The sequence below is a fragment of the Staurois parvus genome, unplaced genomic scaffold (assembly GCF_062004578.1).
Source record: "Staurois parvus isolate SC_StPar_1 unplaced genomic scaffold, SC_StPar_1.0 ptg000131l, whole genome shotgun sequence".
In the NCBI taxonomy this organism is placed as follows: Eukaryota; Metazoa; Chordata; class Amphibia; order Anura; family Ranidae; genus Staurois; species Staurois parvus.
In genome coordinates this window covers 3,823,359-3,841,082 of record NW_028317927.1, presented here as the reverse complement: position 1 = coordinate 3,841,082, position 17,724 = coordinate 3,823,359, and the positions used below count along the sequence as shown (strand labels likewise).

At 40.2% G+C, this 17,724-nt stretch overlaps 1 protein-coding gene across 1 annotated transcript; it reads right to left on the bottom strand.

Annotated features, from left to right (window-relative positions):
• Positions 1-6,570: 6,570 nt before the first annotated feature.
• On the bottom strand, positions 6,571-15,180 carry PAQR9 (progestin and adipoQ receptor family member 9). Its single transcript, XM_089672563.1, has one exon. It carries the CDS (start codon positions 14,907-14,909, stop codon positions 13,863-13,865), a length of 1,047 nt encoding a protein of 348 aa, XP_089528689.1. The 5' UTR covers positions 14,910-15,180; the 3' UTR covers positions 6,571-13,862.
• Between the last annotated feature and the right edge of the window lie 2,544 nt (positions 15,181-17,724).

Below are 17,724 nucleotides of genomic sequence, written 5' to 3'. Positions count from 1 at the left end.
CAAAGCAATTGATATGCACAACAACATATTGCTGCTCACCCAAATTCAGCTCCTCAGTTCACATGGAAGCCTATCACGGTTTCCAAATGTAAAACATTTTTAGACCCAACCTTCAACATGGGCATTACAAAAACTAATGAATTGCGGTCATATTGGTCCACAGACCCGATTTATCATATGTCCATGTTCTCTGCTGTTACTTATATGCCCCAAAAGGACCAGCAACATACTGGTATGTTGTTGGACTTTGAGTGGTTATACCAAGATGATGCCTATAGTTGCATCCTGGTATTGTTTTTTTCAGCTGGCAGTCAGCTTTCATGTAAGAGCAATCTTGGCAGCTAACTGCTGCTGCTGTATTGCTTTTACAAGAAGCGGGAAGGAAGCCCCCCCCCCCCCCCCCCACTGCCTTCCACAGCTTTCTCTGGCTCTCCCGTTTCACTGGGGAACCAAAGAATGCAGCTGGCAATTCCACCGTCTGACCATAGAGCTGATCTGAGACCGGAATGGCTGCAATCATCTCTATGGTCCAAGAAATTTTGAGCATTTCATTATTTTGGTTTCGCTGGATATAAACAGCACCATCTTTAAATTGGGAATGCATCTGATCACACCGATCTTGGTGTGATCAGATGCTCTAAGGGCAGAGGAGAGATCTAGAGTCTACTTGACCCCAGACTCAGGTTTCTCAGAAAACAGTACCTGTCACTGCCTATTGCTATCAAAGGGGATATTTACATTCCCTGTGATAATAATAAAAGTGATAAAAAAATGAAAGGGATAGTGTATAAAGTAAAAAAAAAAGGTTTTTAAATTTAAAAAATAAACAAAATAAATAATTAAAAAAATCACTGCCGCCCCCTACTCAAAGGCAAATGCAAGTGTTGGTCCTGTGTCAGTATGTAAACGGAGATTGCACCATGCATGTGAGGTATCACTGCGAACACCAGATTGAGGGCAGTAATACTAGCACTAGGACGTCTGTGTAAATCTAAAGTGGTAACCTGTAAAGGCTTTAAAACCGTAGCTTATGGATATTAAAAATGTACATAGTTTGTCACCATTGCAACTTTAAAGCATGTCATGTTCGGTATCTATTTACTCGGCGTAACATCATCTTTTATATGTTATCAAACAATTGGGCAATATATGTATGTTGCTAGGCTGCCAAAAAGTCTCTCACATGTGGTATTCCCATTCTCGGGAGAGTAGCAGAATGTATTTTGCTGTGCTTTCCACATACACACATGGCATGCATGAGCAATATATCATTTAAAGTGTTACTAAACCTAGAACCCATTCACTCTATCTGGTCTCCCACATTACACAGAACATGGAGATGTAATTATTTTAGTAAATATACAACTGCTAAATACCTTTTCTCATCAGCAGTTAGAGCAGTTTCATGATTTCTATCAGTGTCCAGCAGAGCACTGGTTAAAGCTTGTAGGAGGAGTTTTCTTTCTGCTCTAGGAGGATGCAGAACCCCTGACCTCTGTCTGGACAGTGCTGATTGGCCCTGTGCTGATCACATGCACTCTCCCAAGAAAAAAAAACTTCTCTAGCAATACACTAAACTGAGCATGTGCAGAGTGTCTCCACACAATATGTCTTATCAGGGGGCACTGGAAGGGGAGGATCAGAGAAGTCAGGATCCAACAGCATTTTTATACAATGCAGAGGATTAACCCCTTAGATTTCACAGTGAGTATATCAAGCATGCTTTACGGAATATACAGACTTATTTTTACAGTTGTGGATTTAGTAACGTACTTTTAAGTGTCAACTTTGTGTAAAAAAAAATAGATTTGTCATTCTCCAAAAATTTGTATCAAAAAGTGAAATCTTCCATAGATTCAACATGCTTCTCAGCAAATTCCTTGCGGTTTCTACTTTCCAAAACAGGGTCATTTGGGGTGTTTGTACTGTCCGGGCATTTTAGCACCTCAAGAAATGTGATGGGCAGCCAGAAAGTAAAAGCTGTGTAAATTCCAATACATATACCATAGTTTGTAGATGCTATAACATTCACACAAACCAATTAATATACATGTATTGGAATTTTTTTTTACCAAAGACATGTAGCATAATACATTTTGGCCTAAATTTATGACTAACATTGAGTATATTGGGTATTTTTTATAACCAAATGTAGAAAAACATTTTGTTTTCCAAATTTTCAGTCTTTGTTTATATAAAAAAAATTAAATAAACCCAGTGGTGATCATATACCACCAAAAGAAATTTCTATTAGTGTGTAAATAAGGACATAAATTTTGTTTGGGTACAGTGTTGCATGACCACGTAATTACTAGTTGAAATAGCGCAGTGCTGAAAAGCAAAAAAATGGCTTGGTCAGGAAGGGGGAAAACCTTCTGGAGCTGAAGTGGTTAATAGTACATGTCCTATCAAGCTGCTCATTTGTCTGTTTATATTTTGCCATTTGTTCTATTTCACTTGTTTTGTTGCATGCACATGAGAAGAGAATGGGTTTTATAATAAGTCTGGTATTAGAAGAGATTCTCTATTTCTGAAACCACTCAGGTAGAAATTGAAATTTTAGGAGTCAAGAATCTCTTGTATCATTCAGCCAATTTCTTCAAGAAGTAAAGTCCTAAGACTATAGTTGGTATTGGCAAACCTGAGAGCAAAAGGGCCAAAATTGCAGCAAGATATTGGTAGTCTCTGTACCTTCAGCTAATGACCTATTGATATCTATGGTATTGACAAAATATCATGGAAATCATGGAAAACGTGCAGAGAGTGCATGGGTGGTTGGTTACCTTCTAACCAAGTGAAAATATCCCAGAAAATGTCAAGTGATCCTGCCAATCCACCCAAAAATATCCTTATGTTTTTTAGTATTTGCAGAACAGAGGCAGACAATCAACCCATCCATTATAGAATATAACCTTGGCAGATTTTGAGTACTAGGGATGCCTGAAGAACCAGCAGACAAATGCAGCTTAATAGCATATACAATTGCTACACAAATCTTATTGTAACTGGGCCTGGGTTCACATATATGCGTTGCGGTATATCGCATGTGATTTGCACAGGAACCGCGCCTAATTCCAGTGCAAATCACATGCGATTTGTGTGCAGTGCAATTGGAGCCATACATTTTGAATGGCTCTAACTGCACCGCACCCGCACTAAAATGGTGCAGGACCCTTTTTTTGGTCCGCACTAGAATCGGATTGCATGGGTATTCACACCTATGCGATCCGATTCTGAACATTGCACCGTGTTTTGCAGACCGCTTTTGGGATGTTGTTAACTTAACATACAGGCTCGCAGTGGTTCACATGAACGGGGTGCGATTCTGATGCGGTGCGGAATTCGCACAGAAAATGCTGCAAATTCCGCACCACATCAGTGTGAACCAGGGCTAAATGTTGTTAAAAATTACCTTTCATTTTCAATCTGAAGCTCTGTAATTTTCTGTAAAATGCAATGCAAAATTGCAAACTGGAGATGTTCCATACACAGATGGTGTATAGAACACCCCCTAAAAAAGTCATTGCCTGCTTGTGTGATCGGCTCACTTAGAAGTCTGCTCTAAGATATAAGTCAAATTTTTGAAATCCCTTGCAAGAAAAATGTCATTTTTGGTGAGATATTTTCAAAGGGAAATCACATCTAAAGGGATGCAGACCCTGCCAATTTCCTCATTAGAACGCTGCTATTGCAGCAGTTGATTGATAATTATAAAATCACTTTGCAAATGGACACAGGCAAACAAACAGCTATTTCTTCAAAAAAACAAAAGGACTCTGCAACAAAGCCTTTCAATGTACATAGATCACCCAGAGGGGAATGTTTATTTTCCCCAACAAAATTGGAGTTATTCTTTAATCTTCAAAAAACATGCAGCTCAGCTTTAAGCTGGCCATACACAAGCAGGTTCTCAAACGATTGTTAGTACGAATATTTCTGTGAACATTCATATAACAATTCTCAGTACGTTTGATGACTTCATGAGCGTCTTTGCAAAGTATTTCAAAATTTTGTTTGTTTCAAAATTCGGTTTCGGAATGAATGAAATTTCCACATAAACTGTAAAAAATGTATTCATTTGGGGAAAAAATTCCACCAGCAATTTGGCCCACTAAGGATTAGAAAACTGAACAAACGTTCCTAAGATTAAAAATTCAGAACTAAATTCTACTAGTGTATAACCAGCTTTATTCCTTTCATGTAAAAGTGATTTTTCCGGAAGTTCTACTAAAACTGAAGATTGAAAAATGTGGTGCAGCTGTGCCTGGTAGCCAATCAGCTTCTAACGTTAGTTTGTTCAATTAAAGTGTTTGTAAAGGCTGAAGGTTTTTTACCTTCATGCATTCAATGCATAAAGGTAAAAAACCTTCTGTGTGCAGCAGTGCCCCCAGCCCCCTCATTACTTACCTGAGTCTCAGTTGGCCCGGGTCTCTGCCTCCTCATTGGCTCCCGCTGCTGTCAATCACATCCAATTAGCCAATGAGAAGAAAGGGGGGGGCAGGGCCAAGCCACGGGTCCATGTGTAAATGGACACATGGAGCAGCGGGTGCCCTCACAGCAACCTGCTTGCTGTGGGGGCACTTGAAAGGAAGGAGGGGCCAGGAGAGTTTGTGGGGGACCCGAGAAGAAGAGAATTGGGGTTGCTCTGTGCAAAACCACTGCACACAGCAGGTAAGTATAGACATGTTTGTTATTTTACAAAAAAAAAAAAAATCACCTTTAGTCCTCATGCACACTTGACGTTTTTACAGCTGCTGTTTTTGGCTTTTTTTTTCTACAGCTAGTAAACCCCCGAGCATGTTATCCTATGTGTCCATGTACACATAAACTGTAATCAAGGTTTTTTGGCTGGGATTTTTTTTGTCTGGAAAAAAACCCCAGAACTAGTGGGTTTCTATAGGGGTTTTTAGCTGTAAAAACGCTCTAACACTGAAAAACATGGTAAAACGCAGCAAAATAGCGTTTTGGGACTTTTTTTAACAAAACAACCCGCTAAAAACACAAACATGGAAAAACGTGGGAAACTTCAGCTAAACGTAGCAAAACGCCTCTAAACGCTAATGCAAAAACTCTAAAAAACTTGTTTTTAACCTGACATTACACATCTAATGTTACCAGCGTTATCAAAGTGTCCAGTGTACATGAGGACTTAGAAACGCTTTAAGCTTTTAGGGATACACTGATACTTGTGTTTTTTATTGGGGAGTACTAGTACCGATACTTGAGCTCAAGTACTCGCCGATACTAAATACCAATACATTTGTAGTTTGAGCCCATACAAAATGAATGGGCTCAAACCGCAATGCAAAGAATCGCATCTGATTTGAACAGGAATGCAGTGCGATTCCTGTCTGAATCACATGCGCTGTCCTGCACTACTCCTGTGTGAACCCAGGCTAAAGTCACTATGACAAGCTCAAATCGCACCAGAAAGGTTTTGTTTTTAGGTATCGGAGAATTTACAAGTACTCGTGCAAATGCTTAGTGCTGACACTGATATCGGTATCGGTACACCCGTATAAGCTTTGACAATAAAACCTGAGTACTGTCTGTCATACTTTTTTTATTTGCACTAACATACAATTTTTCGGGATGTACCCCCTTTTTCAAGGTTCAAGCAGTACTAATGTACTGTACATGAATACTGCTGTGACCTTGAAGAATGGAGACATACCTCAAAAGCTTGTGATGAAAAATTGTATATTAGTGCAAATAAAAAAAAGTATAATGGACAGTACAATTGTTTCTGCTGCAAGTGCACTAATACGGCTACAATCACCTCAACCATAATAAAACCTGGAAGCTGATTGGTTTCTAAGCAGAGCTGCACCAGTTTTTTGCACTCTCCAGTTTTAGTAAATCAACCCCTTTGTGCAGGAGAAGTCTACAACATGATATTCCAGCAGCATGGCACAAGGGTCCTATTTATAAAGCAGTGAATCTGATATTTACCAAACATTCGCTACAGGTGAATCTTCCAGGTTCATGTATTTTAAATGACATTAATTGATTCCCCTCCAGTCGATGTTCGGTGAAAGCTACATTCACTGCTTAATACATATACCCCTACGTTTACTGTATATTTAAAGCAGAATAGCACTGAGGATTTGTATGGCTAGCTGAGGTCATCAGATCTATTCGATCATTTGTCAGCCTTTGCCAGCATGTACTGATCTACGATTCTGACGAGCATATACATTTGGAGGTCATCGTATGCCGCTACTGTAGTGCAGGTCATAATGCAGGCTGTTGTTCAGTGGGAATGAAAGTAAGCAGAAAAACTGCGTGCATTATGTTACACAGGGAAGGCACTGCAGTGGGAAGATGACTGCTCTATCATTTTATCTGCAGTTCCAGGACAGAAAGATAGCGCATGATCAATACAAGCCCAGATTTTACAGTGTGAGCTTAACGATTGACGTTACAGGGCACTGGCAAAATCCCTGTTAATAACTGCATGTCCTAAAACGCCTTTTAATCTAACAATCATCGATCTTTTTCACTGTATGTCGTGTATGAAGCAGAAATAACACAGCTGATTCTGTACGGGAGATACCAGCACTGCACACATTGAACTGTTTGCATTTTTATTTTAAGTCACATTAACTGTAGTGGAACAGAATGAGTAAGAGGAAGGGAAGAGATGACACTTCATTAAATCATCTGATTTTCAAGAGTCATTAAATAAGGAATAGGATTTCTGAACCCCCATTTGTTATTCTAATCATATAAGCAGCTTGGACATCATGTAATAATAATAATAATAATAATAATAACATAAGTGTTTTCTAACTCAGTGAATCTGTGTTTTTTTCTGACACGCTAAAAAAATAAAATATTTAATTTAGTAGTAACCTCAGTAAAGATTAAACTATTCATACTGCATCCTTTAGATTGTAAGCTCCACGAACAGGGCCCTCACATTCCTTCTGTACTGAAATGTATTGTAATTGTACTTTTTCCCTTATATTGTAAAGCGCTGTGCAAACTGTTGGCGCTATATAAATCCTGTATAATAATAATATTTTTTTAAGCTGGCCATATACTGTAAGGTTGCTAAAAAAAGCATGGATGGAAAAGTGTCGCTGCTGGCAACTGTATTCTGACAGCTGACACCCGCAGATGTCAGAATACCCAAACAGTGACTGCATTCGACTGGATGGGCCAAATGTCCAGTAAAATAAACACTGCCTGATGATTTTACTAAATTAAAGCGGTATTAAACCTAAAACCAAAATCATAATAAATTGCAGTTTACCAATCAATATACTGTATGTGGTGGCTGCATTCGTTTTATTTTTTTAAGCTTTTTCGTCTGTTGTCACCTGGTGATCTGGCCAGTAACAAACCTCCTGCATTAGAGTACCCCCAGTCTGGATGAAGGAGCACAGGGGTACATCTGGACAGCAGCATTGTTAATCTGGGGGGAGGGGAGTGCTAGATTTAGTAGATTTAGATACACTGACAAATTGAAGCTCATACTGCAGTTACACAAGCAGTTACAGCATTTTACATTTTTCTCTTTCAAGATAAAGGTTTTGCATGAATAAATAAAAGTTGATCATTGTAAGCACCCCTGTAAATGGTAAATAGTCTGTGTTAACACTCTAAACTGCTACATTTGTAGGAGAGCATGTTCTCATGAAAAACAGACTTCCCTGGATCCCCAGATGAAAATAAAGGTAAGAGAGCATAAAAAAGAAAACAAATGCACCATCACACCTAAGAATTGGTAAGCTGCAACATTATAAATGTTTGGGTTCAATACTGCTTTAGGATCAGGATGTCTACACAATTCCACATGCCATTCTTTGGGAGCATAAACCTTCAGGATGAGCTGGAATTTTTTGATCAGTAGTCTATTGCCATTCCCAAGAGAAAAGCTACAGCAAATGAGTGCATAGCACACAATAAAAAGCAGGCTCAAACACTAGCTTGTATTCATTTCTTTTAAATGTAACTGTACAGTGAGAACATATTTAGACAAGTGTAGCCATGGTGCACCATTTTTTTAATATCTTAGAAATTAGAAACATTTTATCTAAATAAAAATGTTCTACAGATTCTAATAAACATTGTCTAAATTTCTAATGTACACAATTACCAATTTTGTCTGCAGTTCCAAGACCTGGTTCACACTAGTGTGGGATATGTGGCCTGTGTTTGTGTGGGAATGGCAGCTCATTCATTTGAGTGCACTGCTGTGCCCACACTTCATGCAAGGAGAAATTGCATGCACCTTTTCCAAAATGCATCCGCAGGGAAACTGTGGTTCCCACACCTGCAATCACACTGCGGGATGAGATACATGGGGTGCCTTTCAGAATGAATGGTACCCCTGCACATTTTGCACAAGAAATGTGATGTGGCTGCAGGAAAGTGTGAATCAGGGCTAAAGCTGGATTGTCTACAAAATGAGATGATCGCCCACATCAGACACTCATAATTACACGTTGCATGTGTGCCTGAAGACCATCGGAAGTCTACAGGAGGCAAGCTGTGACTTTGCCAAGGTCCACCACTAACAGTAATATTTCATAGCTCCTTCCAGGAATCTAGAGGCATGAAAGGCTGAAGGGTCCATTAATACCAGGTGCAGTCTTGCAGTGGGGGTTCAGTGGGACTACACTGGAATAGCCACCCAACACAGACCCACCATACCTCAAGACAAAGCAAAATACCTTGTCTCCAGTGTGGCCAGTTCACACCACTGTGTTGCAGGTCACCACACACTGGCTTATAGAAATCTATTAAATGTCACTGTGTGTCATTTCAATAAATGTAATTAAAAAAAAAGAGTGAACAGTGCAATGCACAGGTATTGACGCATCAACACTGTGATGTTGCGGCCACACCACAGTGCACACCAGCCGCTGCATTGCAATGCATTTGCTGGTGTGAACAAGCCCTTAGTGTTTTTCCAAAATTACACTAAAGTTCTGGTATGTAACAATTTCAAATCTGATGTTTCAGTTATAGATGCAGACTGGTGTGCCAAGTTCCCCTGACCTTTTCTATCTCCTGAAGACTTGAGAGGTGGCATCTCCATGACATATTTACTGGCTAAGTTCTCATCTGACGTGGAAGTTTTATGTGTTCCCATCCACCTTTGGACATTCCTAAACATCCCACTGTAGTGACTATAATATAAAAAAATTAAACAGGGTGAGACTTCACTGGTACTGAACTGGTGTACAGGGATTTCACCACTGGAGTCTTCACAAAATGTAATAAACTGTTAGGGTAGGTTCAAACCACAGCAAGTGTCAGTGCATGTGTTGGCATCTACTACTGAATTGCACTGCAGTGCCTCTTTTGTGTGCTGTGCATTGTGTTTTTATGTGGGCTTCCCTGCAGAATTTTTTTTTTGGACACATTACAAATCAAGGCTTTTTGCCTTGTCAATGCTCTTGGACATTGTTGACCAATGCATGTGACATGAACAAGCCCTTAGATGGTTTAGTTGTCCAGTAACTACAAAAAAAAAAAGAAATATTGGTTTTGGGTGGACTGAACCTTTGGACTTGGGTGGACTGACATTTAAAATGTAAATAGTGCTTAGCAGCATTCTTTTTAAGGTATCAAATTTCTGATCACTAGAGGGAGGTGTATTTGGCCTGTGCACATAGGGGTCATCTGGCTGTATTCACACGTGACGATTTGGAATCAGGGGCAAAATCGCCATGATTCCACACGAGAATCCAAAACGCACTACAATCATGGCAAAACGTACCATGCGTGCTTGAGTTCCATTCATTCTTAATGGCACTCCAAATGTGATGCGATTCTGCTGTGACTGTCATGTGGCAAAACACATTGCGCAAAGCTTGTCACACAAAGAAGAGCAGGAGCTTCTCTTAGGAGACAGCTACACACGACTAATTTTGCTGCGATTGTCGAGCAATTCTTTTGGATGACAATCACGGCAAAATTGCACCATGTTTGGAGTACGATTAAGAATAAATGGCACCCAAATCCACGCAGTGCGTTTTGCCACGACTGTAGTATGATTCAAAATTTCTAAGTGTGAAATGCAGCCTCAGATGGCTATTTCAAGGCCTTGTTTCCCTCTGTGAGTGTTCAGAACAAAACACATATTTCCTGAGCTAGACTAAAAGAGAATTTCATCTAATAAAGTGCCCTTCCTATGTTACATCAGTACCAAGGACACCGACCCGTAAGGCTTCAATTTTAAACCTGGTTAGTAAAATAATTTTTTAATTAGACCTAAATGAATTTATATCACATCATACTGTCTTGTCTTGTATTGTACTGATAAAAAAAACACACAGAGTGTTTAGCTGTAACTGAAAACAGCAAAACAAATAAAAATGACAGAAACAATGAAAAGATTAGTGTGCCTGTGAGTTGCTTACATTACAAGCAGTAGTAAAGTAGTATCATAGTTATCACGGAAAACTGGTGGCTTTTTAACCTTCTATGTGCTTTCTGGGTTTCAGAACACTGTTCTGACATTATACTGACCTAGAATCCTTTTACTCAGGTCTAGTAGTCACTAGCACCCACATAAAAAAATAAATAAATAAATAATGACATTCAGCCAAAACCTATGGCAAGTATGGTGTTGCAGTGAAAGGGTTAAAACAATAAGAGCAGACCCCTGTACCGCATAGCGGCCAACACAGCAATGCAGTGGAATGTGGAGCCCAGCCCTTTGGTGCTGAAAGTGTTAAGTGCATTTTGAATTCTGTACAGATTTTCAAGGCTTATTAGAAGTGAGTGCTCCCACCGTAGTAATAATACATAGCATTTCTGTCCAGCACTGCGCAGGTTAAACGTCCTCCACAGTTAGGTCACATTGTGCGTTAGCAGCTGGCCTAGGAAGGATCATCTATTTATGAATGAGAACAAGAGGCCAGGAATAATTGAAGACTTGTCTTGTTCCATCCCATGCTGCTTCTTTGAATGTGGCATCTACATATTGCACAGTACAGAGAGAACATTAGCAGGCAGATAATGCAGCTGCCAAACTGTTTACATTGAAAAGCTAATCCCAGAGCAGATGACCCAAAAAAAAAAAGACAAAGCTTAAATGACACAAGCATCAGGAATTACAAAATAAGTTACTGGTTCATGTCCCATCCTTTCATTTGCAATATCCTAACTAAATGGAACTATTAATGCCCCTTTGGGGTTTGCACACAATTAAAGATGCATCCACTCTTCTGGAGATACAGCCATCCTAGAAAGTGCTTATTCAAGGGATTCAGCTGTGGGCTGGCAGCATTATGGAAAAGACTGCAGAATTGCCATGCTGTGATGCATTTTTTTTTTCACCGGGAAAACAAAGCTCCAATATTAAAAGAAAAAGACATGTAAAGTGTGTCTTTGGGATCAGCTATGTGCAAAGGTTATACAACCCAATCCATATGAGCTAGGGCGCTATAGATAAGCCAACTTTATCTCATATCTCTTGTAGATGTGCAAATGTGGCAACAGTATTACGCAACAGATTAAACCTGCAGAAGATCAGAGGACCAGACAAGTACAGCTGCCTGGAACGCACGCATTTAATACAATAAACGGGCAATGGTGCACGGAACAGCAGTAAATCAGGGCAACCAACCGCTAATGGACTTCCAGTAGTCTGCCCAATCAAAGCTGGTTGCTATGGGTTACTGTACATGATTGCTTATGCACTGAATTATTAACCAGCCCAGATATACAAGAGGTAGCATTCTGGTACATGAAATCTAAAAGTCATCTCTGCCAACAAATTATTAATACTCATTTCATAGAGGGCTAAAAGGCTAAACGACAACAGAGAGCATTTTTTCCATTTGTTGAATAAGTGAGGAGTGAATGCATCTTTAAATAATTTAGTTCTAACCTATCCTAAGTCTGCCGGGGTGCAACCACTTCTGACATAGTACCACGGACACAGGGCTACATCATGTTATTCTATTGACAATCACAAACAATAATAAATAAATATGGCTGGTGGTCTCTTCTAAACTGATGCATAATAAGGGTTTCAAAATCAGTAGTTGGGTCTGTTAATAATACAAGACAATAGCAGCCAGCTTATGAATTCAATAAATCTAATTATGGAAACCCTTAACGATTTTCAACAGAGACCTCCTCTCCAACGTCTATTGCACAAGGTAATGCCCTTCTAGAAGCCATTCTCAACCAGAATCCTACTGAACTGTAGGGCTCCTCCAGAGGTTGTTGGGAGTTCCTGGAGCAGTGACTGACTGCAATCCCATGTGATGGGGCCTGCACAGTTCCAGAGCCAACAACATCTGGCAGAGCCAGCTACATGACCCCAATGATCTTTTTAGTTGTCTTGAAAGCTGGCCATATATACCACTAAAATTTAGTTTTTCAGAATGTTCCTTCAGATTTCTATACATGCCATACATGGATTGAAGTTCAGCCAGTTCAGAAGGGACCGGACGAATTTCAATCCATGTATGGGCAGGGTGGTTGTACAGAAGTTGATCTACTTCTGTACAACCAGCCTGACATTTTTTTTTTTGATCCATCAGTGCCACTGGCTATAGCCAATTACTGTAAAGGTTTCATTCTCCCTAATGACCTCCAATGTAAGAGGCATTATTCCCATTGACCCCCAATAAACTGGTTTCCTATTTACCCCCAATGAACTGGTTTTCCCATTGACCATCGATGAATTGGTTTTCCCAGTGACCCTCTATAAATTGGTTTTCCTATTGACCCCAAAAGATTTTTTTTCTGTTAACCCCTGATGAATTTGTTTTCCCATTAACCTCCAATTAATTTGTTTTCCCATTGACCCCCGATGAATTGATTTTCCAATTGACCTCCAATTAAATGGTTTTACCCATATACCCCTGAAGAAACTGTTCTTCCTATTGACCCCCAATGAACTGATTTTCCAATTGACCTCCAATTAAATGGTTTTACCTATAGACTCCCGAAGAATTGGTTTTCCTATTGACCCCCAATGAATTGATTTTCCAGTTGACCCCCAATGAAATGGTTTTACCCATAGACTCCTAAAGAATTGGTTTTCTCATTGCCCCGCGATAAATGGGTTTTCCTATTGAGCCCCAATGAATTAATTTTTCAGTTAACCCCCGATAAATTGTTTTCCTATTGTCCCTCAATGAATTGGTTTTCCTATTGACCCCCAATGAATTGATTTTCCAACTGACCTCCAATTAAATGGTTTTACCTATAGACCCCTGAAGAATTGGTTTTCCTATTGATCCCCAATTAATTGATTTTCCAATTGACCCCCAATGAAATGGTTTTACCCATAGACTCCTGAAGAATTGGATTTCTCATTGACCCACGGTAAATGGGTTTTTCTATTGAGCCCCAATGAATTTTTCAGTTAACCCCCGATAAATTGCTTTCCTATTGTCCCTCAATGAATTGGTTTTCCTATTGACCCGATTAATTGGTTTTCCTATTGACCCCTGATGAATCGGTTTTCCTACTGACCCCCTAAAAATTGATTTTCCTATTTACCCCCAATGAAATGGAACTGGTTTTCTAATTGAACTTGGTTTTCCTATTGAGCCTCAGTGAATTAATTTTTCAGTAAGCCCTGGATGAAATGGTTTTCCCATTGACTCCCGATGAACTGATTTTCCAGTTGACCCCCAATGAAATTGGTTTTCCTATTGAGTCCTAATTAATTTTTCAGTGAACCCCTGCTGCACTGGCTTTCCCACTGACCCCTGATGAATTAATTTTTCATTTAACCCTCGATAATTAGTTTTTTGGTTGGGTTCGCATAGACCTGCAAATGATTTTAGGGGTAGGATGGTTGAGAAAGACTGCCTTACTAAGAAGCCCGGTGGATGAGCACACGCCTCGCGTTGCACCCCGGCAGGACTCAGCACCCTAGTTTAGTCCTGCTTGTTTCTGGCCAGTCCTTTCAGGTACTTTCTCACTACAAAGCCCAGACATACAGTCAGAAGCACCATGTAGCCGATGGTCCCCTGCACAGTAGGGGAGGTGTGTGGAGCCTTGAGGAACTGTTCTAAGCCTTGCTCCACATAGTGCATTTGATCATAAATACTAAGGAAGGTGAAGATGTGGAAGAGCTGGTGGCTGTGTCCTATAATGTCAAACAGGCCAGGATGGATCCTCTCCGGGATCTTACTGACATTGAAGAAGGCGGCCACCAGCAGCCAGAAGTATCTCCGGTAAAAGTAAAGGAAGAGAGTGGGGTTCTTCCCCCCCAGGTCGAAGAGCATGCTCTCGATCATCACCGGACAGGCCATGCTGAGCGGCATGGCGAAGACGAAGGTACGGATGGCAAAGGGGTACGAGCAGTCCTCCGAGCGGCTCTTGCAGCACGCCACGGTGCACGTCACCGCCAGGACGAAGGCCACCGGCAGCACCAGCTCGCTGTACAGCCCCATCAGCATGCTGTAGTCCACCCGGTGCCAGCCCAGGCTCTGCAGGTACGGGGTCATGACGCTGGGGTCGAGCAGGCTGAGCCGGGGCAGCAGGTAGTACGAGTAAGCCACGGTGCTGGCGAAGCCGTAGTAGCTGATGGAGGCATAGTCCAGGAAGAAGAAGGCGGCACGCAGGCGCAGGGAGCGGCAGCTGAACACATGGGCTGTGCAACTCATGGCAAATGTCAGCAGCACTCCGGAGGCGTAGCACCACAGCGGCAGCAGCGCCGGGTGGGTGAAGGGCAGCTCGCTGGACAGGAAGAACAGCTGGCAGAACTTACTGACGAACAGAACCAGCGGGATGAAATGGGTCCAGAAATTCAGGGTCTCGTTGGTGGGCTGGAAGATGGAGGCCAGGCACTCCTGTGCGGTCAGATGCAGCCTCCTGTACCCGGAGAGGATGAAGCACTCCACGAAATCATCCGGCACCTCGTCCCAGCGCAGGAGGGACGACGGCTCCCTGTCCCGGGAGAAGCTCCGCAGGGGCATCATCGGGGTGCTGCTGGGGGGGGCCCGGTGCCCGCTCTAGGGGGGGGGGGCTGCAGGCTCCGATCCTGCTCGCCGAGCTGCCAGCACAGCTCTGCTCCTTCAGCATCAATGCAGCACAAGCTCACTCCGCTAATGCACTGCCTGCACTGCTCAGCATCGCGGTAATTCAAAGCCCGGAGGATTTCATCCTCTGGATATCATCGCACACAGCTCTTTAGCCTGCTGAGCCCCCCTCCCCTCCACACCCTCCCCTGGATCTGTCAATGGATCACCTCCACTCTCAGCCTGCAGAGAATGGAAGGGGGGGGGGGGTCCTGACCTTCAAGGCTCTGACAGATGACAGGGAGACACCAACAATGGGGACTGGGATGGATGGCAGCACTCCCACCTCTGGGACAACCGATAGCTAGCATTGAATGAACATCCTGAAATTCAAAGCACTCTGCAAGAGATGAGGATGATAGGGTTTCCTGCTAGAGACAGACGTGGGGTCACCACCTACTACTGTTACACCTCCATCCACTTTCATTCCACTTATATTACTACCCCATGGAGAATATTGCCTACCCCAATGACAGTGACCCTCAGAGAGAAACAGAGCTGTCTTTTCTGCTGGCACAGGGTGCTTATACATAATAAATGTAAATTATGGACTGCTAGTTCGTATGGATAACCGACTGATCATAGAATCAATGAATATGGATAACCGACTGATCATAGAATCATAATAAATGTAAATTATGGACTGCTAGTACGTATGGATAACTGACTGATCTTAGAATCATAATAAATGTAAATTATGGACTGCTAGTACGTATGGATAACCGACTGATCATAGAATTATAATAAATATGGATAACCGACTGATCATAGAATCATAATAAATGTAAATTATGGACTGCTAGTACGTATGGATAACCAACTGATCATAGAATCATAATAAATGTAAATTATGGACTGCTAGTACGTATGGATAACCGACTGATCATAGAATCATAATAAATGTAAATTATGGACTGCTAGTACGTATGGATAACTGACTGATCTTAGAATTATAATAAATATGGATAACCGACTGATCATAGAATCATAATAAATGTAAATTATGGACTGCTAGTACGTGTGGATAACCAACTGATCATAAAATCATAATAAATGTAAATTATGGACTGCTAGTACGTATGGATAACCAACTGATCATAGAATCATAATAAATGTAAATTATGGACTGCTAGTACGTATGGATAACCGACTGATCATAGGCTGCTAACGATTTCAGTGTATAGACTGATCTTAGAACGATAATACATTTAGGTTATAGACTGCTATGACATATGGATAATCAACTGATCTTAGACAGCTAATGATTTCAATGTATAGACTGATCTTAGAACGATAATACATTTAGGTTATAGAATGCTAGTAGGTATGGATAATCGACTGATCATAGGCTGCTAATGATTTCAGTGTATAGATTGATCTTAGAACAGTAATACATTTAGGTTATAGGCTGATTATAGACTGCTAGCACATATGGATAACCGACTGATCATAGGCTGCTAATGATTTCAGTGTATAGACTGATCTTAGAACGATAACACATTTAGATTATAGACTGCTAGTAGGTATGGATAATCGACTGATCATAGGCTGCTAATGATTTCAGTGTATAGATTGATCTTAGAACAATAATACATTTAGGTTATAGGCTGATAATAGACTGCTAGTACATATGGATTATCGACTGATCATAGGCTGCTAATGATTTCAGTGTATAGATTGATCTTAGAACAATAATACATTTAGGTTATAGACTGCTAGTAGGTATGGATAATCAACTGATCATAGGCTGCTAATGATTTCAATGTATAGACTGACTTTAAAATGATAATACATTTGGATTAGAGACTGATTTTAGAATCATAATAAATGTAAATTATGGACTGTTAGCGCTTACGGATAATCGACTGATCATAGACTGCTGATGATTTCAGATTATAGACTGATCATAGAATGATAACACATCTAGATTATTGACTCATTATAAACTGATAATACATATAGATAATCAACTGATCACAGACTGTTAATGTTTTCAGTTTATAGACTAATCATAGAATGATAATACATATAGATTGTAGACTAATCATAGAATGATAACATATCTAGATTATAGACTGATCATAGAATGATAATATCTAGATTATTGATCAATCATAGAATGATAACATACCTAGATTACAGACCGATCATGGAATAATAATATATCTAGATTATAGACCGATCATAAAATGATAACATATCTAGATTATAGACTAATCATGGAATGATAATATATCTAGATTATTGACTGATTATAGACTGATAATACATATAGATAATCAACTGATCACAGACTGCTAATGATTTCAGTTTATAGACTAATCATAGAATGATAATTCACCTAGATTATAGACTGATCATAGGATGATAACACATTTAGATTATAGACTGTTCATAGAATGATAATACATCTAGATTATTGACTGATTATAGACTGATAATACATCTAGATTATTGACTGATCATAGACTGATAATATGTTTAGCTAATCAACTAATCATAGACTGCTAATGATTTCAGATTATAGACTGATCATAAAATGATCATACATTTAGATTATAGACTGATCATAAACTGCTAATGGTTTCAGATTAGAGAGTGATCATAAAATGATCATACATTTAGATTATAGACTGATCATAAACCGCTAATGGTATCAGATTAGAGAGTGATCATACAATGATAACATTAAGATTATAGACTGATTATAGATTGG